Source organism: Lepisosteus oculatus, chromosome 4 (assembly GCF_040954835.1).
Source record: "Lepisosteus oculatus isolate fLepOcu1 chromosome 4, fLepOcu1.hap2, whole genome shotgun sequence".
In the NCBI taxonomy this organism is placed as follows: domain Eukaryota; kingdom Metazoa; phylum Chordata; class Actinopteri; order Semionotiformes; family Lepisosteidae; genus Lepisosteus; species Lepisosteus oculatus.
Genome location: NC_090699.1, coordinates 54,556,181 through 54,579,521, shown reverse-complemented (window position 1 = coordinate 54,579,521; position 23,341 = coordinate 54,556,181). Strand labels below are relative to the sequence as shown.

The 23,341-nt window shown below is 37.0% G+C and overlaps 1 protein-coding gene across 3 annotated transcripts in view; it reads right to left on the bottom strand.

The window, feature by feature from the left end:
• Positions 1-18,237, bottom strand: part of LOC102698477 (semaphorin-3F) — a 106,454-nt gene extending 88,217 nt beyond the window's left edge. For 2 of the 3 annotated variants that reach the window (XM_006630710.3, XM_015347369.2), the window contains exons 1-2: positions 17,894-18,237; positions 10,935-11,090 (exon numbers count right to left, since the gene is read on the bottom strand). In XM_006630710.3, the coding sequence (XP_006630773.2) occupies positions 10,935-11,049 (115 nt within the window). In that variant the 5' untranslated portion in view covers positions 11,050-11,090; positions 17,894-18,237. Of the gene's footprint in view, positions 1-10,934; positions 11,091-17,873 lie in introns of all 3 variants that reach the window. The other variant, XM_015347368.2, reaches the window with a different exon arrangement.
• Between the last annotated feature and the right edge of the window lie 5,104 nt (positions 18,238-23,341).

The window sequence follows — 23,341 nt, the reverse complement described above, 5'->3', positions numbered from 1 at the left end:
GTTACTACTCAGTTTCTATGAGCTGGACACAGGCCCTGAAGCTGTAATTAGTTCTTTGCGTCGTTTCTGATTTGATTCAGTTTTTCCAAGTGTCTCCCTGCCACCCCTCTCCCAGCTGTGCCGTGCCGGCTCCAGTACTGTGAGAAAACCGAGCGTGGCCATGCTTCTCTTCAGTTCCTTTGAGAATCCCAATCCTGAACCACCACTGGCTTAATGAAGTGACAGACCACCCAAGCGACTGGAGAAATGAACTGTATTTCTTTCAGAGGATTTTAGACGCACACGCACTTTCAATGGTAATGTGACTCTGTTGTCCATGTTAAAGCACTGATGGAATGTAGGGAAATTCAAAGGTCAAATGAAAGCTCTTAACAGCAGCCTTCGAGGGGCATATATACATCTAGACATGTGTACAAGCATGCGTGCCTAAAACCAGCTAATGCACAGAAATCCAATCTGGACTGATCAGTAACAGACTGGTGACATACTGTAAATGGATCAGGGACATGTGATAATTAATACAGATTTTTTTTTTTACTTATTTGTTCTCAAAGTGAGCATTAAAATGTGATTTCTACACTTATTTTGAGGGAGTTCTGTAAGAAAGACTATGCCAAAATGAATGTGACCTGTTCTGAGTTTTTACAATGAAAGTTAGATGGGCCAAATGGCTTCTATTCATCAGTAGCTTATGTTGTTATGCTCCAGGCAAAAAAACAAAACAAAACACAATCAAGTTTATATTTGTGAAACAAAATTAAGCTCATTATTTACAAAAAGAACTACTGTAAGTCTACTCTTCAGTGGAGGATTAACCATTTTGGAAAAGCAGGTCCCTGCAGCAAAAAGGATTGGTGACTTTATATCTCTCTGATAGAATGAAAGGAGAATAAGTGCTCTAACCATTTTATCATGGTTCCTGACAAAACAGAGACAGTCTTTCTTCTGTACCCTAAAGTAAGCTTCATGCGAATGACATGACAGGCCATGACGTGAGTTTCGGGAGCTTGACACTTCTTCCTCCCTGTACTACCAACGAAATATTGAGTCCAATATGTTGGGTCCTTCTAAACCACCACAGTCTTTCTGTGTTTTCTTTCCTGGTTAACCACCATATTAAAAAAGGGGTGATTCAGAGTTTTTCTTATTAGTCAAGAAAAGTTTTTTTTTTTGCATAATTGCCGCTGGGAGTGATTGCGGTCTGGGGCTTCTCCAAAGTGTTTGTCAAGCGTTTGACTAATATTGAGTTATTGTTTCTTGCTCAATTGTGATAAGTAAAATTGGTCTCTGTGTTGCAATAAGACATGATAGCTAAACAAGGTGGAAAAAGTAGCTTATTGCAATCTTTACACATGGCAATCAATGTATAAAATTGCTCACAATAGTACTGTACTTGGTAGTAGCAAGAACCTATCTGAATGATTAGCATCCTTCATCCTTCACAAAGAAAAGAAGCAATAATGGATCGATATCAGCATCTCAGACATGCAAATCGAGCCTAGCTTAATTCATAGGTAAAATGGAGAAAAAGGATTTTTATACCTGATCTAAACTTAAAGTAACTTCTGCTATATAGCAGAAAGAAACAGTATTGAAATGGGCCAACAAACTTAAACTTACATTTATAATTGTGATGGGTTGCTTCTACATATTAGGTACCAGAATTCCTTTTGAGAGCATGAGGGCGGTTAATACTTAACTTAGATATAATGATATTATTCAACTGGGCTTAAGGAAGCTCATAGTTTATAGTAGCATGGGAAGAAATGAGATGGTAATTGAAATGTTACCAGTGAGTCTGTGTTACTCTGTTCTCTCACCAGGGTCCTGTGGATAACATTTCAACCCCCCATTGACTCTCCTGTAACTCTGAGCTCTTGCTGAATCTTGCCAAGGCACTTAGTTCAGGCTCCAATGTCAACAATCCTGATAAACAAATGCAATTAAAACCCTTTTGGGAGACTGGCAAGAGATAAACTTTACTCTCTTCATCGATTAAAATCCATTCCTCAGAACTGACCGGCTCCTAAACAAAGATCACTTCAACTGCGTAAAACAGTTCTGCTGCCGTCTCTATTACAAGGATATCAGATCCTGCCTCTGTTCATCTACTATTCCTCCTCCTTTGCAGCTTGTCTGTAACTGACAATTCATCATCACCTTGGCCCTTGGCAGCAAGAATATGACTGTGTGACGACAAGGCTATCTATTAGTCTACTCTTCTAAACAGTTCAAACAGAGAAAAAAAACCTTCAAACATAGAGGCACCACAAACCACTGCATTCAGATTAATTGTGAAAATTAACTTGGAAATGAACAATGAATTAAGTGAATTAGAATAAGCAGGATCAACTGATAAAATAGATGCAGGTTTTCAGGAGCAATTACTTAAAATAAATAGCTATAAAAATACATGAAGCGAACACAGTTTTAATTTATCCTAAAAATCATATCAATCCGTAAGAATACATAACTTTCATAATCAAAATTTTAGATATCTAATCTAACTGATTCTAAACACAATTAAAAAAGGGAAACCTGGACTACCCTTAGCTAGCACTGCCACAATTTTCAGCTAAAACCATCTAACCATCTCTGTCATTCCATTTGGACCCCCCAGCAAAATAAATAATCCAAAGCAGGCAAAACAGTTATAAGTACAGGTCAGCTGTGTTAAAGTATTACTGGAATACATCTCACATCCTTGACTGGGTGCAGTTACCTCTTGTTTGACTGATTCCAGTGCACGATACGGACCTTCACCTTGGGTGAAAGTAGGTTGCGATTAGGCTCACGGATAAAATTCATAGCATGCTTTCATATTACTGCAAGCAGGCAGATGTGAAGCATAAGGGAGAGCTCAAAATGATATGGCAAGGCAATTTGTTAAGGTGGAGAATCTGCTTTATAGCACGTGCTCTGTGGTAACATTTATTAACACAAAGTCTAGGTTTCCAATGTGATGTGGCCACTAATTCACTAGATTGTCCAATGAATGTGAATTAATCTGATTTCATTGTTAAAGGACAGGATTGTCTGTAATTTGTGTGTGCATGTTTAATACAACACACAATTCTTACTTGAGTTTGACTTTTTATTAAACATTTCACATTTACTTCATTTATTTGAATAATCACTTACTGTTTGGAATGTCAGGAAATGCTATTTGTCATTTATTATTCCAGCTTTTACACCTTACTAATTGTTCAAACATAAGCATTACTCTTGGGTACATTATTGAAAACCATTGACTCGTTAAAAAGAAATGAAGAGAGAACACAGGAAATACATCATAAGCAAATGGAATTGTTTCATATGCAGCACTCTTCTATTTTTCTGTACTTCAAGTCAAAAGGCGCGCTTCAGTCTACCTTATTTCTGCTTGCAAAAAAATCAGATATTTTATGTTTTGTTAAAACTGAAAAAAAAACAGTGTCCAACATAACCTTGCCAAGAGAAGAATGGCATACAGTATACAGACTTATGGAAGTCTACTTTTTAAGCTAAAATAATCAATCTTTCAATTCTTGAAGAAATCCATCTGCTTCAAAATGGAACCAAGGAAGGCTTCTTTAAAAAGTTTAACACCTCTCCTTTTTCCCTAAAGAGTCTCATCCACTTACAACTGAGTATTCAACCTATATTGCTTGCTTTTCTCAGACATTACAAGGATGAACTTTGCAGCTACTTACTTAACTTCTGATCTGAGATATCCAAAGATGATATAAATGAAAATACCAAATGTTCAATTTTATTGAAATGGCAAGATTTGATATCACACCTGGATGATTCATTGGTGATCATGTGTAAAAGACCTTTGGTGCACAATTTTAAACATACCTGTTCATATCAGAATTCAAGTGTATCACCAATAGTGAAGATTGATATAGCCATGGTAAATCAGACCGGGGAAGTGTTAGCCAGAACAATCACTTCTTCAACATCTTAACAACATCATAACGGACACAGGCAGTAGTGTGCATGGCCAGTATCAGCAACTCCAGATTATTTTGTGTGCTGCTATTCAGAACTCATTTGTAATCAAACACTAAAGGAAATTGATTATTGGAGGAAAGTTCTCTTCAAAGGTAAACCCCATTTCTATATGGTCCAATTAGACAGGATATCAAAGACTTGAAGAGTCAGATTTCTGGGCCATAATTTTGCTAAGCCTGACAGCTATAGAATGGGGACAATTATAGTACTTATATTTACCTAGAAAAAAAGGAACAGGTTTAGACAAAACTCTTGCATATATATATTTTACTGCACTGAAAGCTGCGAGATGCTTAACTCCATAACTGTATTGTCAGATGCCATTAAGACCCTAACTTTATTTTGTTGGATGATGAATTTAAATGCTAGTCTACATTGTGAAGGAGCTGTTAACCTGGATGAACAAACTATTTAAAGTATTGAATGGCCTGAGGTTTATAAATCTAAAGTCTGGCAAATGCAAATATCCTGAATTAGTTGTTAGTACTTTCCAACCCAGGAACCTAGATGAGTTCCAGATTTCTCTACAACTGACAAAGGCTTCCTCACCACTACTTCCAAAATTTGATTAGCAGCACAAGACAACGATACCAGCACATCACATCAATGCTAGAGGTCACTGTACAAGATATTGGCATTCCTCTGACTCTGACATCTGTCTTGAGTTTTACAGACAATGGATTTGATTGTATAGTTATCCATGATGTCATTGCCTTCCCTAATGTGTCCAATAGTGAGTTGATCATGTGTATAAATTAAACCACCACATTAATAAAAGCACCTTCTTAATGTAGAGAATACTTGTTGTCATATGCTGACAGTATATGAAGGTAACAGGGCAGCTTAGCAAAATATTATACTTCAGCAAAAAACAGATATGGTAAAGAGCAAGAAGGGAGCAGGATGCCAGTTGAGTTAGAGATAAGGAGGGAGTTAGGAGTATATTCACATTTTGCTTACTTAGCCTATATAAACTGGGCCTCTGTGCACTAATTACTATCAAAAGTCTTCACCAGACACATTCCTTACTGCTTGCTCTAGATAATGTTCTTGGCAAACATAACTTCAAGGCTATTTTAAAACACTCCGGATACTTTTCACAACACACCTGTATGTTATTTAAACTTCTCAATTGGTACAGAAGGCCTATGCTTTAACTGATAAGGGAGGTTGTGATTAAGATTCTTCTTTTAAATAAATTACTATTCTGTAAAATACAGTGCAGAATGCTTCTGCATTCAGAGAACTGAAATGAAATATAAAAATCTTTTCAGGAAATGACTGCATGCTTTAGAAAAATGTGAGGGGACTGTCTGAGTTTGCAGGTTCAATAGCTACAGTATACTGGCAAAATTCATAATCCATTCCAGCATAATCCATGCTGTACTATATACACATTTCCCATTGCTAACTGGATCTAAAGAGAGAATTATGTATGAATATTTATTTATTCATATCTAATTTATCTAATTAAACCTGGGAGTTCAATTTCCTTTCACTATCTTTAAACTGCTGAAAATCACTTACATAAAATTTGAAACCGTAAAGTTGGAGCAATTCTTTAGCTGATTGCTCAATAGGTAAACAGCTTCTTTCTGTACACGTAGGGTTGTGATTTGAGGCAAATGTGGGAACTATGGCAGGATGTGGATTTAAAAGCGAAGACAAAACATATTTGCATCTTTGGACTCGTGTAAAACTCCTCAGAGGGATTTTCAGCTTGGTCAGTGTTCTTGATCAATCCAGGATATGTTGTTTGACTTTCATTGTTGACCAGGCTTTATTGTTACACATCTTTAACTATAAAAGAACTATCCCATCCCTCTCTAGAAAAGTGAATTGATTATTCACAGAAGCTCATGTTACCTTAGTTAGCGCCAGTACCCCCCCAAGCAGTGAGGTATTGATTACTAAAGATCCCAGTTAGACTGCTTGTCCAGAGCTCAGCTTATGCTTCCTGACTTTCCTGAAGTTTTCTTTTCTGTGTAGTGCCACAGTCTAAGAAGAGATAAGCCAGGACAAAGTCCGTTCTTCAAGCCTATTAGCTCATAGTTCAATCTGCTATGCAACAGAAACTTTCTTAAATAGGCACTGCAGTCAATACTGAGCAGTAAACGTGTTTTGTGTTGGATGGAATGTGAAGGGCACCTATCCCCTTCCACTTATTTTAATATACATTTCAATTCTAAACACCATACAAAAAATTATTTCTATTATGTAGTCCTAGGATCCATTTTCATGCCCCAAAGAATACTGTAATATGTAAAATGTGGTGTGGCTGTGGCTTGCCATTCCATTTTAGAAATGTCTAGGTATACACATATATAAAATAATTCTAGGAACTTAAACAAAACATTACTACACTATCAGGACAACTTTCAAAGTGCTTTTTATCCCAGTGTAAAATCTGCAGAGACCAGAGTCCTGAGTCCAAAGAGGCATAGAAAAAAAAAACAAAATACAAGTGTAAAATTAGTTTCCTACATCCAATTTAACTTATAACCTTAACGTTTTATGATGACCTTAAGAAAAGAGGTAGCAATATTTCCCAAAACAAAACCATTCTGAGCATCCAACTTCTGAGCTGCTTATACATACTTCTTTAAAAGTATTTCAGCCATGTTTAATACTTGGCCGTCTTCAGGGAACAAAAGTTACACAACTCTTTTTTTCCCCCCCAAGTATCTCTTCACAACATCACCACTTCCTCTAAAATTGAAATAAAATGTAAATGTTTTTTCTACGTTCGAAGTATGTTGCAAGTCTCCATCAGGGAAAACACAATGACAGGGAATGTTTTATCAAAACAAAAAGGAAATAATAGGGTTTGAATAATAAACATAATTTATATTTATTTTAAATGAGGAAGTGCAGCTTATTTTGGACGGCCAGATCTACTTAACAGTACCTACTGTTATTAAGTGCTTTTCGTATTAGAGGTCAAGGTTATAACCTCGGGGTTGACTAACAGATCAGCAACAGATTTAAACAAGACATCTTTTCACTCAGACATTTGCCCTGTTATTACAGAACGTTACTAGTTATTACACATTATGTTAAAAGATTGGAGTTGAACTTCAACTTTAGAGATACTACTGAAACACCACATACAGGAAATCCATGGTAAATGTACATACTGTAAGTATATATCATTTAATTTTAAGTTTGTTGCTTATGCCTAAATGAAAAGCAGTATATAGTAGAAACTCTACAAGTGAGAACACGACTGGAAAATACTGTTCTAAGTCAAGTACAATTTGCTAACAGTTCATCCAAAGCTCACGCATTACTGCAGTGTGCGCACCCAGGAGAGAGATCTTAAAACTAATTGCCCACAACAGATACCATGGCTATACAAAAGCGGTACGGGCAGCACGCCAACAATGGAAAACTCTGTCCTTTCAACTTTAGAAAATATTAAAACATCATGGGATAAAGACAAATATTTCCCAGCACACACACCAATAAATTCAACACAGTGGGAGTGGTTAACAAAAATAGGTTGTTGTATTCATACCACCCTGTTAAAACAGTGACACCTTTTTTAACTCATTCACGTAGTTGCCATTTGGATAAATAATGTTACAGCACTCGTGGCAAGTTAAAGAGAACAGGAAGATCTTGGAAAGTGACAAGCAAACAATAGAAGGCACTATTATAGAGGAAAGTGTGTAACTCTGCCTGCCAAGCTGATGGTAAAGTGCCCTGTGGAAAAAGCTTGTGGAATTCAAATTAATATGACAGGGACAGAGGAAGATCTAATTCTCTGGTTAATAACATTTAAGAAAACACAGACGTAAATTATCAGACATGTCGGTAAAAGAGAAAAACCATTTGACTTGATCAATGCTGAGAAGGGCTCAATGTTGAAAAGGGATCAAAGCTGAGACCACTGACAGATGATTTGAAAAATGTGAGTGAAACACAAGCAGACTCCATTATTTATCCTTGTTCACCATAGGGATATACAGGTTGGTACAACAATATTATATTTTGTTCATGACATACAGAAGTAAAAAAAGTGACCAAAAATATGAAGGACTTAACCACGCATTATAGTAAAGTAGTAGCCCACACTTATCATGATTGTTTCATGATAGAGAAGCAGGATATCAAGAAGTCTTTCAACACCATGAGAGAGCCACATCTAGATATTAACCTGGTCCACCTCTGTGACTGAAATGGAAACAGCATTAACTAATACAATGATAGATTATAAAAAAAGAAGAAGACAATTCACTTTGAGAAACAAAGCTTAATTCTGAAAGATATCAAAGCTTGTATTCTCAATTTAAAATTACAGGCAGAATTATGAGATTTATCAAAAATATATAAAAGGAGGAAAATCTAGCTCATCTCAAAAACAATAATAGATGTATATACTGTGGTGGCTAATGCAAACACTGAAAATTAAATCATATATAAACATTGACAATATGCCTATTCCAGAATATAATCTCCCAGATTTCTGTAATAGAAATTAGCACAGAAATACAGGGAAATTATGCAAGCATGTAAACTCCAAGCTTCTGCTCTCTGCTTCCCTGTTCTGGGCTTGGCAAAAATGTAAAACTGTTATGCCTGTTGACCTGAAGACTTTGTCTTGACAACAAAATACTTTTATAACTAATAAAACTGGTCTAAAAGAATTTATGAATCAATTTTTCTCCTGACAGCAACTTTAACTATCCCAGTCAAGTTAGCTGGTGTCTACAGAAATGATCAAGTCAGTTGCCAACATCAATCAGGCATAGAACAACATTATTTTTTTCTTACTGACAAGCCTATACACTTGTCATCAGCTGTTGAGTATGTGGCATCTTCCATGAAAGTCAAGGCCTTTTACCATCAATAAATTGTTTAGGAGTCACTTTTAGTGTATGCATGAAAGAGAATAGGGGTATTTTGACAGTACTACCTTCTGTCACAGTAATTAGACTAAATAATATTTATGAATCAGAAGCTCTTAGGTTATATGAATAACCCTCATCATATGTCAGACCTTTCAAAAATGAATTTAAAAGAGAGAATTGCACTGGAAGAACAAATTTGGGACTGCTGAACCCGACTGTAGTAAGAAAAAACAATGCAGTTAAGTCAGAAATCAATGAAATCGATGAACAAAAGATTTGTTGCAGAACTCCTCCCTTTGACTTTGTTTTGCCTTTTTCCTCTGTGATGTCCAAAGGTAATGCATTTGCACCCTTGCAATTCAAAAGGCGAGGTTTTTTTGTTTTTCTCCCAGTGATGGCCAGCGCTATGAAATTCCTATTTATGGTCTTGAGAATGTGACACTAATTCATGCTGCTCAAGGAGGTTTAGTTAAAATTACAGGAAGCAAAGGATAGATGTGGACATGGGTGATTTCATCTAATAAAAACTTCTAAAACCATAGAGAAACTCTTTAATCATAACCGCTTGCCACCTTTGCCCATTGATGAAGTTTCCATTCCCACTTTCCTTTTCCTGTATTGAAATGGGTTTGGACCTTTCACCTATAATGTGTATTGACTGCCAAATGTTTATTTGGTCGCTCTCTTCTTGTTTTAAAGCCTCTGTTCATAAAATTAACCTGTATTCCAGAATACAGTTTCATGAGAACAGGCTCTTATTATTTTCGAATCATTTCACGTGAAACCATTTAGATTAAGGCTCCTGTCTTCGAGAAAGAACCAGAAAGGAATGTTCTTTTTTTTCTTAAAGGGCGTAGGTTGTTGCATTCCAAAGAAACAATGATTGACTATTCATGTTCAGGATTATTAGGTGAACAGCAAATGGCAGAGAATCTCAAGAGCTGCTAAAGTATGATTCTGAATCTTTTGATTTGCTGAAAAAAAAAAATAATCTAAAGCCACAAGGAAAGAGCAAATTAAACCAAAGCACTCTGCCTTCATGTCCAGTGAACTGTGAAATCACACTTGATTATGGAGGAAAGAAGGGGAAACCCCTTCAGTTGTGAAGTGTAACAGCACATTATGTCACATTTTGCTCTGATGAGAAAAACTTGTCGTTTAACACTTGCTCATTTTAGACTGCTAGTCAAAAGTTTGATCTTTCAGACTTAGTGAAAAGTAACACTTTCTACTTTCTTCTTCTGATTTAGGCAATGTGCAACTCTCTCTACTAGCTAACCTTGTAATCCTGCACAACTGCTAGGCTGCTATACATAATATAATTATAAGAATGGATAATAACTTTGAGTGAAAACTTGACACCATTCCATTCATGGGGTTCATTTAAGATCTACTGTATACTACTTACTTCCATAAAATGAATTTTGACATTAATTTCAAAACATCTTTAGTTTTAGTTATAACCCATGATAATGCTAAGCAAAGAGCAGTTCCCTTCATTACTCCTCAGAAAGAATAAAATTATACTTAACAAAATACTTAAAAACTGTCAATTTGCCAATAGAGACGTTTTTTTCCCCATTTTAATATACTAATTTCTGACTATTTAACTTTTACTTAATCTGATGTGGTTTACTATAAATTCTGTTAAGATTACTTTCAACAACAGAATTAGACTCCCAAGCCAAAAATAGCTTTGAAAATGATTTGTTAAAAATGTAGTGCCAGGATGTTAACACGGGGAAACAAACTAGTGGCACACTCATTCCTTTCTACCATTGGCACAGAAGTACAGTAATCGTCTTTCCCTCTGTCCTTCCCCTCCTTTCACTAAGCTTTGAGAAGTATTTTCGGACCCGTGTGTCCACAAATGTAAAATGGGAAATAATTCCCAAAGAGCTCCTACATTATGCAAAGTAGAACACAGAATAGAATAACAGAATTACAGAAAAGGTAAAACTACTTCAAGAAAGCCTGAAATAGATCTCAAAGTTTACAGGGGACTGGCATGAACAATTAGTTAGTGTTGTATTACGCAAGCAGAAAGAGAAGAAAACAGGATTTGGGACACTGAATATCCCTTACCTTTGAAGGAGAGGTATACTCTCGGGGCTGAGAGTGACTGGCTGCTGGATCTCAGTGCCCAGACGGAGAGAACCAGGAGGCTCTTCACCAGCCAGAGGAGGCTGTGCACTACCATGGTCTGTCTGTTTCCAGTCACAGTGAAAATCTCCCAGGTCCCTGAGGAAGGAAAGCAGGCTTTCATTAATTCTCTAGCACATATTATAAATGCATTTCTCTCCAATACCACCAGCATTACCTTCTGGGCCAATGACAGTGCCAGATCTTGAAGATGAATGTTTAAGAGCTATTAGAAAAAATAATAACTTAACCAATAATTTACCTATGCAGAAACATTTATATTCCTAGGAAAACTGTTATCTTTCTATCATTCAGCTAAGCCATATTGACAGTTAAATATGTCCTGAGGACAGAGCTTGAGAAGACAATTAGTTTACATGCTAAAGGTCTGTAGTTTTCCACTGCAACAATAGTTATCTAATAAATCTGTCTTGGTTTATATTTCTTTAAAACCAGTGATATATAGTCTAAAATGATGTAATCATTGACCATGTTGTCAAGTGAAAGCCAGTTCCATGGCTTCTTACAAGAAATGGCTGGGTGAGCTCAAACCAATTAGTTACTAAATATCAAACAGTCTAGACTGAAAGACATCCTCTCATTTTTTAATTTTTCTTATGCATACTTGTCAGGAATACCCACTTTCTCCTCTGTTGTCTTTCCTGTGTTTTGAAACACTAAAATAAATTGTCAGTCTACCATCTACACACCTATTTCTGTTAACAATACTCAACATAGACAATTACTATATTTTGATTTTGTGTCTTGATGTAGACATTGTCTAGAAATCCCTGTTTAATTTGCTAGCTACTTTTGATGACTCCAGTGCTCTAAAAGGGCATATGATCAATTGGATCACAGAGTACCTGCACTACTAATGCTGAATTTTGAAAAGCAAAACACCAGCCTACTTCTGATTGTGCTGCCAGTCAAACACTTCAGATACCTTGGTATTTAGATTTAATCTTGTTTACATGTGATCACAGTAAACAACTAAGAATAAGTATACACTTATAACAGGTAGACTTGAAAGGATTTGAATTGAACAGATGGACTCATTTCCCAATACTCTTCAAAGTCATGCCACGGTAATAAAAGTGACTGTGCTTCGCTGCTTGAAGTTTTTTTAGTTCAATGATTTGTCTTCTTCCCCCATTAGGGTACTGGGACATTGTATACTAGAATTTCTAAATTTATGTGGAATGGGAAGCAACTTTTTATTTCTCCTTTATGCAGCATGAAAGATGTGCAGGGAGGCTAGAAGAAATCCCAGAAGACATGGTATTATTCCCTATTTTCCATAATGTTAAACTCCTAGGTGTGGTATGGTGATACTGTGGTTAGCATTGCTGCCTCGCAGTGGTAGGGCACTGGGTTCAATTCTGAATTTGGGGTTCTAACTGCCTAGAGTTTAACCTTTGCTTTGCTCACGTAATCATGACAAATGAGATTTAAAGGTTTATTTTAGAATATATTAAGAACAATACCTACAGATGATCCTTAATGTTTTAGGAACCCCCATAGCAACAGGCATAATGGCATAAATGCTTACAAATTGCAAATTGTTTTATGCTCAGCTATGGCATATACATTATCCACAAGAGGTTGCTTAAAGTCTGATTAACAGTGTATAAAATCGCCATTTAAGATCTAGAGAAACAAAGCAACATTTGGTATCTATCCTCACAAGACGAATCTTTGTATGCTGTAGTCAAAACTGCTGCGTGTTCCGCAAAGTAACACATATGGAGCCCATTTGACAACACTGTGCTGCGATTTGAACTGAAGTTTAAAGAACAGTACTTTAAAGTATGCTGAGTGATTGCACACAGCCAGCAGAAATTTTCTGCAATAACGTTAATTGCATATAGGACATTACAAACACATATTACAAATGTAAAGTCTGATCCCATGCTGTTTATATGCTGATGCAAGCCATATGGTTCAATGTAAGGATGGAAAGTACAGAAACATTAGAATGACCTTACAGCTCTGATCCATTCCACTCTTCTGGAAAGAGTGGTCCATGTTTTATATCACCAACAATCCACAAATTATAGCCATTCCTCATTTCACACACAAGCTTTTGAGTGTTGATGAGATTTACAAATAAACCATTGGAATCCTGACTTTTGATGGAAGAGAAACATCAGCATCAACCAGTTTGGGTTAGTAAACAATTCCCAATTCGTGGCAAGCACTACTTTGCCATTTCCTTTTGTTTGAATTTCATCAACTGAATTCCATAACACAGCACATTCTTTGGGACAAAGGGAAAATCTACATTCTTCTTTATTGGGCCAGGCACATACCGACAAAACAGCAGGAACCAACAAAGGATCTTCAAAGAAGAAAATGTACAGCAAACAACTGCCTCTAATGATTACAGTGTCATGCCATTTTCCTTTCAAGTAAAGGCTGAGTTCAAAGAAGGTATGTGCTTGGTCGTAAAATTCATAATGAAGAGTAAGTTTGTATGGATGGTGAGCTCCTGAAATGTGGCAGAGAACAGAAGTTGCTCAGGACGCTTTTCTTGGACTCCTCACTCTCTTTCTGCTTCTCTGTGCCTCCCTTTTCTTCCTACGCCTCTTCTAGCACCAGTTCTTCAACGGGGATTTGTTCAAGATCTCTGCTCATGCATGCTTTTGTGGCCTCTACCTTTATAACTGCAAGAAGGATACCTCTAACAAAGACCAGAACGCCTCTGCTCTGGAAAGATTTGTGAACACTAAAAACCCTGATTCAGCTTTTGAAGGGGGGGTGGGGGGTGGGAGGGGGGTGTAGCCTTCTCACATGGGCTTATCCTTGGAGATGCCAGGCAACCCCCCCTGCTCACTCAATCAAGTGGCAGCCAGCCCCCTCACTGCTTGACATTTAAACCTCAGCAGGGTTTCAGCAACTGGTTGTGGTCACCTCCTGCAAAGATCTCACAGGAAAACATGCACCATGCCCTGCATTCTGCTAATCCCTAGTAAGGAACATGCTACAACATTCATCCTAGGACTCTGCAGGGCTTTTGAAATGCTTGTTTACACTATACACAATGCTAAAAAGCACACAACATTACCGTACTTCCATCTCTATGTTCTCTTAGAAAGGATTTTGGTCAAGTCAGTCTAATTATTAGCCAATATAAAATGGTTAATGCAACTACAGAGGCAGCTAATAAAATGTCCTGGGGTATTTTTGTAGACACATCACTATTTTTGTCTTTCTGGTCCTGGGAAGCAACAAAGATTGCCAGAAAAATGTTTGCATGCAGTGCAAAAAGAATTAAAATCAAACGAAATAGTTAAAACCACTGTAGATAAAAGACAGGTATGACTAGATTCAGAATACAGTGCTTAGTCTTCGTAATTTTGTCTCCACAAGTAATAATGGAGCATTAAAGGGGTTTTAAAGGGAGTGAAAAGGTACAAGAATTCCTAGATCGTGGAAGGTATGTCATAACCCAAGTTCATTTTTTTAACAATGTTCTATGTCAATATGATTCAAGCATTCACAATCCTTATCTTAGTCATATGAAACTGATTATTTTGATCTAAACAGTGACAGTAAGGCTCAACGTTGTAACTGGGATCGGATTACGCAAACAGAAAAAGAGAATTTATTTGCGCTAGGAAAGGGGAGGAGACGTTTTGACACCGGGATCTTTCAAGAAGCAACTTGATGACAGTATCAGTACATGCCACCTTAAATTTGCTCCCAAATCTCTTAAGATATTTTTTTCAGCTAGTACAATAACATTCCCTACAGTAAACTGAATACTAAAGCAAGATTTTTCTTTTTCTGAAAATTCTGATTCTGGATACAGCTACTACAAACTAGGCAGTAGGCTAGCACTGTTCAAGGGAAGAAAACTGACAGGTTCGCCTAATTAAACACCGAACATAAAGGGAAAGTTTTAAAACAATGAATAGTCCTCTAAGCCAAATGATAAATACGCGCTCCCGGGAACACTGACAGACATACACAGTAAAACTACATAATACTGTATTTCTGTAAGCCTTTATTTGGCCTTTTCATTATATATATTTTTTTAATTTTAACATGTAAATGATTTAATTTTCATAATTAGGAAAGGCGTTGATACATCAACTCCAATTGATTAATAAGCGATGTCTATGATGCGACAACATAAACACATTTTCTACTGGCCGGCTATTTGTTTTACATGCAAATGACACACTGTAAAGTCTTTGTGGTTTCCGCTACAAGTGGGGATTAAACGGAGTCAGCTGTTGAAAAACAACCTTAAAAACATAACTCACATTTACAATTGAAAGAACTTGACACTGGTAACGAAATAAACATAACTTAATATGATTAATTCCGAATAAATATTGAACGTTTCCTTTCCCAAATACATTTTTGTAGCCATAACCGTCTGCATTTTATGTAAAATAATCTCTAAACATGGCATTTTATTTGTTTGCAATTGGTTATAAAACCCATTTTCATTGTGTTTAAACGCATCTTTTTATTGTGTGTGCTCCGGTGCCTAATTCTTTGAAGGGTTTTTCGAGGAATATACAAGGTAACTTTTTGAGATAGAGCGAAACAGATTACAATTTATTCAGCTGTGCACAATAAACGGAAAAATGTAGTTGACCACTCCGTTATTTCTTTGCGGGCGAATGTATCTGTTTAACTTAAAATCATTCATTTTCAATTGGCGTTCTGTGTGTTCTCAAATATCAGATATATTTTGTTTCTTAAACATATGGAGAAAGATTATCTTTTTGAGGTAATCGAAGTGTAACAGGCTAACCAACCATTCATTTGAGGTCAGCCACCACTTCCAGACGGGAACTAGTTAATTAAAATCAGCTTAGCAAATTATGGGCAGATTGCGACAACATTCCATTATTAGTCTTTTAAAAATCACATACACTGCGAAACTTTAACAGTAAGAATGCTTTACGGACGTAAAACTTGATCTCTACTGACAACATTTTTGTCTTAGATTAATCAATAGTTATGCAAAACCAGACTGTCAGGAACCAATATGGATTTTATTTTGCAAACAAACTTGATTAAAAGATGTTCATTGCATTACTCATGTAGGAGAATGCCCGGTGCTGAGCGATTTGAAATTCTTGAAAGTAATCATGCACAGAAACTTGACTTTCAAAAAAGCTCCTGAAGCCTAATTTCGCTTGTGGTAGTAAGGTTGTCTGTTGAGATTCGGGCTTGGCACGGGCATTTTATATTGTATCGTCTATGATTTATGGTACTCACGGAAATATAGTCTACTTTAAGACCTGCTTTTAGCCATTAAAACTTCCCTGGCACGGTCTTGTTCCGCTTGTAAACGCGGGTCAGCGGGCTATCGGGTCAAGCACGAACATTAGGCAGAAGATCATGTTCCTCGCAGAAGGCTCCAGGTAAAGCCGAAGGGAGCGTGAACTCTCATTTGGAGGGAGCGTGAACTCCCGAACTAGTATTACACTTCACATGGTAAAGGATCTGCGCCTTTAAAGCTAAAAACTCTAAACCTTGTGCCCACATTCTCCTCCTTTTATCTTAACAGATAACTTGGGGGGGATAAAATGCACATTTCTATACCAGCAGCCTACTGGAGCTATTCAAGATTCAGGGCTCTACTGTATCATAGCGGTTTCCCCGATTCGACGCATCCATCGAATGGGGAACAAAAGCGCGTTTAAAATTGTTTTCATTTTGTGTAAATAAATTGACGACGAAATAAAAATAAATAAAACAAAGCTGGCAGAATTGTGCCACTTATTTAAAGAAATTTTACACATTAAGGCTAAAATCTAAATAATATAAATGAACAGATATCTTCTATTAGACTCCGCTGGGTTAGCAGCCTGGGTGTGCATCCGATTCCAAAGCACAGAAAACCTAAGGTTAATTCTAATGTTCGGAAATATCGCAGCGCCAATATAGTAAAGAGAGCAGGACCAAATTATCTGTCAACCAAGAAATAAAATGTCTTTTTTTGTGCAACAAAAATGAACAAAATGTATAATGCTTAAAAGTAAAGAATCAGAATTAAATGCCATTAACAGACGACCCTTCTTGTCGCACACCTATTTCAGGCTGAATCACGAGCTGGCGCGCACTGATTTTTTTAAAGAGGTATGAGAAACCACATTTATGGGTAATCATTCTACTAAGATGTTGGCTAGTGAAAACTAAAACTGCTTTAACAGTCCCAGTTGAGCCTTTGTGTTAAATATGTTAACCTTCCCCAGTGAAAGCCAGAGTTGGTGTTCTAAATTTTCGATCATAGAGACATACAACTATACGAAGGGTTACAGCTTAAAACAAAAAAGCTCTCGATTTCAACCATGTAGACATACAGTATGTGTATGATAAAGGCCTACACACAACATAACTCAAAATAGATATATTGTGCTTAAACAGCAAATAGCTTCGCACTGTATTATCTTTTAACTGTTGCCATTAATTCCAAATTAAAAATATTCTCAGAACTGCTCTCCGCTTCAAAGTACACTTCTAAGAAACAATCACTATAACCAACAGTTAGACAGCTACAAATCTTTAACATGAATTACTTTTACTGACATGTTTTGCGTCATAGCGTTTATGTGCATTAATTTTATTTTTAAATCATATTTCTGTAATATAGTCACCTTCCGCTGCGTTTTTAAACATATATCAACCTTCATATACAAACATATATCAGCTTTCTTCGAGGAAACTAGTACATATGGAAATTTCACAGTTGTCGAAATCTGACAATATTTACCAAAGTCTGACACAACCTAAAGCACATGGTATAACATTCCGTGTTTTATTACTTAAATGTATAATTACTGCTTTTGCAAAGCAATAACCAACGGAAAAAAATAGCCATAGATCAAAAACTTCTGTGTTCAACTAAATACATACGTGCAAAATGATCATGTTACCTGATTCCTATTGCCAGTCACAAAGTGCTTTATTTCCAATCTAAAGTCATGTATAAAGCAAACGGCAGCATCCACAATAATGTGTTTTCCCAACCAGGAACTGAGAATACGCGTAAATCCTTAAGAAACACCTGAGCTCCTTTTTTTTTTGCTGTGTCTGTTCTTGTTTCTGTCGGTGGTTTGTCGTATAAAATCCAACTTGTTCATATGCTAGGCTGTTGAGTGTCCAGGTTGGAAGGTGTTCACAGGACTGCAATTCCGTAGAAAAGAAGACTTGAAGTATTATCCCTCGTTCTTTTAAGTACCCTGAACACTTCGGCTGCATTCGAGTCGCTCTACGAGCTCCTGACTGCAGGAAAACTGTGCTGGCAGGTGGATGCAATGCACTTATTTGCGTTTAACACGCCTCTAAGGCGGAGATTTACCTTTGCTGCCACCGCCTCCGACCCCGCCTCCCAAAGTGCAATGTGGGCAAGGAAAAAAGGCCAAGTTCCACCAGAGCAAGAACACATATTCCGCTCGGAAATACTCATAACCCAAGAGATATCGGAACATTTACAGAAGCAGACGTAATTCATGCAGATTTGTGTCAATTATTAAAGAAAAAAATATACATATTCGGTCATGCTGTCTACATTGCTGTTCATACAAAAAAGTTCCCTCATGGTGAGTTAAATATTTTTAGTTCTTTTCTATTTTTAAAAAATACGTTCCAGTTTTCTAATCATGGCACCAGTATTCAGATCTCATTAAGGACTATTACTGCTGGTGGCCTCGGGCTCTCCCCTCTCTTGGGATTCAGTGATGTGATTTCTTTGAAGACAACTCCAGCATTTTAGAGAAAAAAAATGAAGCATTCTCTATTATGACAGTAAAATATCATTTACAGTCCTCTCTGTGAACTCGTACTTTTTAAAATGAAAACAAATCCGTATGAAGAACAAAAAGGATCGGCTCATCTATTGGAACAGCTGAGGAACTGATCACGAACCAGACTTACAGCAAATATTTTCAACAGAGTGGTAGTTTGCTACCATAAGCCAAATTTCTTTTAATTTAATTCCTAAATATCCTTATATTTTAAGAAAATGGAAAACATTTCCACCAGAAGTCAATGCATGAAATCCTGGGTTAGTAAAGACTTAGTAGCATGTTTCAAACAATCCTAACTTGGAACTTTTCTGAAGTTCTTTTGTACTTCTTTGTGTGTTTCATAACCTACCACACACATCAGCGAAGCATAAAGTCTTCACGATTGCAAACCTTAGTTGTACAAGAAACCTGAGATGGGCAATTTCTGATTATGCTTTGACATGTTCAGCAAAGATTAGATAAACAAGGATATACAGTACAGTACATAGTGTATACACATAAAATAACATTTTGCCATAGTTAAATTAACCAAATAAGGTTATTAAGGAAAATGTTCAGCAAAACCAAACTCCTAATGAATGCTATTAAAATCTATTGTATCCTGCATGCTTTTAATTTGGAGGGGGCTGAGGATAACCTGTCTCACAGCATTTGGAACATAACTCTTTCACTGGTTTCCTTGTTGACTGCTTGGGAGAAAGAAATCAAAGCCATATAGATTGACATGACATCTGCCATTTGAGTGCTTTTTCATTTCCTGTGCACCATTAAACATGATTTCGGGCATGTTTTTCATTTTCATTGATTCAGTGTTTGTGCAATGCAACCTTTTTAAAGCCACATAGGGTGAATTTCATGAATGAATGAAATCTTCCTACCTGCCAGAATCCATTTACTCTCCACCCTCAGCCCTTGGTGTTGAACTTCCCACAGAAACCAGAAGTCCCTGACCACCTATCAACACCTGCTCAAGACTCATCTGTTTAGACAGTACCTGCCATCTTTCAGCTGTCAAGACACCATTCAGTATCTCTTCCTCTGCATTACACTGATTTTATTACTTCTCAAACAGTTAGTATTACCCAGTAATTGCATTTATTCACTATAAACGTGGAATACACACCAACAATGTATACCATACCTCTACATTGTATTCACAGTATGGGTCAGTTGCAATGAACTTGCAGATTTAGAACAAAGATGCATTCTAACCCTGGGATCATGCTTTCAGTTCATTGCAATTGACCCCACGTGTTTAGTGTCTCATTTCCTGTTGTTTCATGTTGTTTGCAAGGTATTTCCATTGCTTCTGTAAATAGAACCATTGTCTTTTTATTTTTTTAATTTGATTTAACGTGTTGTAGAGGGATGATTGCATGACCTTTTAACACAATGTTTTCTATATAGTTCAAGTAGGTAGCTACTGCACGTCAGCATGCGTAGGCTGCAAAGGAACAAATCAAGGTTTATTTCATGCTGAAAAGAGAAGAAAAGAAACACAATGTTTCAGCTGTGGAGCCTTTTTCAGGTGTCAACCCAATTTATTTTATGCTTACATTCATCTTTTGTCTAACCACACCATCTAATTCAGGGTCATAGGGGAGCCTGAGCCCATCTTGGCAAGCTACAGGCTCAAGGTGGGGTGTACACTGAACAGGACACAAGGCCATTGCTGGGAACACACAAACAACAGACAATCAACCTACCAGGATGTCATTGGACTGTGGGAGGAAAAAAGAGCAGCTGGAGGAAACACATGCAATCATAGGAGCACATACAAACTCTATGCAGATTGTATCCATATCTGTAATTGAACCCAGGGCCACCACATTGGGAGTTAGCAATACTAACCGTTGTGCCATCATGTGGCCCATTTCCATCAATTCCTCCATTTCCTAACCACTTCATCCAAGTTAGGGTTGCAGGGGAGCTGGTGTCTATCCCATTAAGCAATGGGAGCAAGGCAGGGTACATCCTGGACAGGATGCCAGTCCATCACAGGGCAGACGGACACAAACACGCACTCACACTAGGGCCAACTTCCCCAGAAGCCAATTAACTTACCAGTCTTTGGACTGTGGGATGAAACCAGTGCACTTAGAGGAAACCCTCATGAACATAAGGAGAACATACAAATTCCATGCAGATAGCAACTTAGGTCCAGAGTTAAACCCAGGGCCCCAGTGCTGAGAGGCAGCAATGATTCACCATGCCACCTTTGTGACCTGTTTAAATATATGTGTTTCTTTATAAGAAATCATCTCAAAGCAATGTATAATACACGAAACACAGACTGTGTACAAATGAAACAAATGCAAAATGGATTTTTAAAAGGAAAGTTTTCAGACTAGCTTTTAAAAGACCCAATATGGCTGAGTTCCTTATTTCTTGTGAAATGGTTTCAGAGATTTGGGACATATCAATACAAGGCCCTCGTCACCCATAGAATGTAGAAAAAAAGAAGGAGCACATAGGGAACCACAATCGGCTCAATGGTGAGGAGAAGTACTATGTACAGCCTTGGCACAGACTTTACTGTGACTTTTTACTGTGACTTTTTGACTTTGTCTGTAAAGACAAACCATTAGCTTTATTTTGCAGAGGCTTAAAAATAGGACAGGTGTTGAAGCGTGCCATTCCTTGCAGGAAAACTAGTGCACTTCTATAAATTTATCAGAAGTCTATAATTATATGTAAATTATATAATGGAACCTGTATAGAAGAACAAATTATACTACATTTACCAGAAACAGTCATCCAAAGGAATAAACTAAATGGGACTTTAATGTTCTTCTGCTGGTACATAATTTGTTTTATGACAATTGTTAGATTTCCCTTTGAACATTTCCTTTTGAAGCTATAATACAGGTGCAATGGTTTAAAATGAAAACAAATAAGAATAAGTAAATATGATATACGGTAATATTTCAGTGGAGGCAACAACTGACTGATGTTTTTCAATAAAAGCATCCTTTCCTTCAATTTTGTGAAGCACGAATAGCTGTGTGCATAATTCAACAAGTTCATTTCTCTGCTGTAACAGCAACCACACACTTTCTGAATGTTCTTCCTTTTTTTCTAGCTATTAGGGCTAAGCAGATATGCAGCACCGTGTGTTGCTGTCAGGCAGAAGCTGCAAGGAAACACAAAGAGTTGAATGGATATTCCCATCCCAGAAAACAACAGGGGAAGAAGATATGTTTGGATGTGCAGCCCAATTTAAAACAGAGCTGTTTATACAAATAGGCCCCTCAATCCAGTAGAGAGCTCTGTATTATCTTTTGAGAGAACACAAACTTTGAGATTCCAAAGTCTTGCCAGACAAATATTGTGTCTTGTAAACTGCACATGAAGAAAAGGCAAATGTTTCCCTAGTTTTTTTCACCAGTGTACAGGTACTGTAAATAAAAGAGCAATGTTTCTTACATAACGTATTGATGAATATGTTTCAGTCAGAGGTGATTGTTTTTGTCTGTTACAAACTAATGCTCAAGCTTCAGTGCGCTTTTAGTCATTGAAAGAATGAATTTGCAAAGATCTGAGATATTTCAGTGAAATCACAATTTTCATTGTTTAACATATTACTGTTGTATTGTAGTATTATTTTCTTATGGTAAAATTCGACTTTGGCACAAATTTAACAAACCATGTAAATATATAATTCAGAAAAATTACTCGGTACTTTTTTCCAGCCTTTGCCCTTTGCCCCTTCTTCAACAATTTAATTGTGTTTCCAGTGCACGAATGGAGTACTGTTTCAGGAACTTTATACTGAATGTCTTGTAAAACATTTCACAAGTCTAAAATTCTGGAATTCCTCTTATTTTTTCTGTGTGGCTTAATCTTGTATGGCCTCAGTCAGATTCAAGATCTTTTGTTGGCCATTTCAGTAATTTTAGTCAACCATCTTCTGACTTGACTTATGTTTAATCTACAGTAGCCATTCAGTTTCGATTATTATTTTTGGGGAAATGTTAGAACTGGAGAACTGATAATTTTGCATAGGTCTTTATTGTTTCAAGTCAGTAAAAAATTGCAAACGTTCCAAATATATTGTGTAGGGGCGGTGCCGTGGCTCTGTGACAAAGGATCTGCCCCTGTGGCTGGAAGGTTGCTGGTTCGTATCCCGCGGCCAGCAGAGGAATCCTACTCCGTTGGGCCCCTGAGCAAAGCCCTTCACCCCAACTGCTCCAGGGGTGCCGTATAAATGGCTGACCCGTGCTCTGACCCTAAGCTTCTCTCCCTGTCTGTGTGTCTCATGGAGAGCAATTTGGGGTATGTAAAAAGACAAATTCCTAATAAAAGAAATTGTATATGGCCAATAAAATGATCTTAAAACAGATTTAAAGCATGTATGATGACCAGCTCTTTCTAGTGAAAAATATTCATACCTGCAAAACAGTGGGAATAAAGGGTCATGTCTGAGGTCTACAACTCTAATCCTCAAAGGACGCAGTCTGATTATCTAAATCAAAAACATCTTAAGAACTTTTAAAAGAGGATTAAATGGTCAATTTGTGGCTAACTAGATTTACTTGTGACCAATTTCTACATCTCTCAAACTCTGATGTTCTA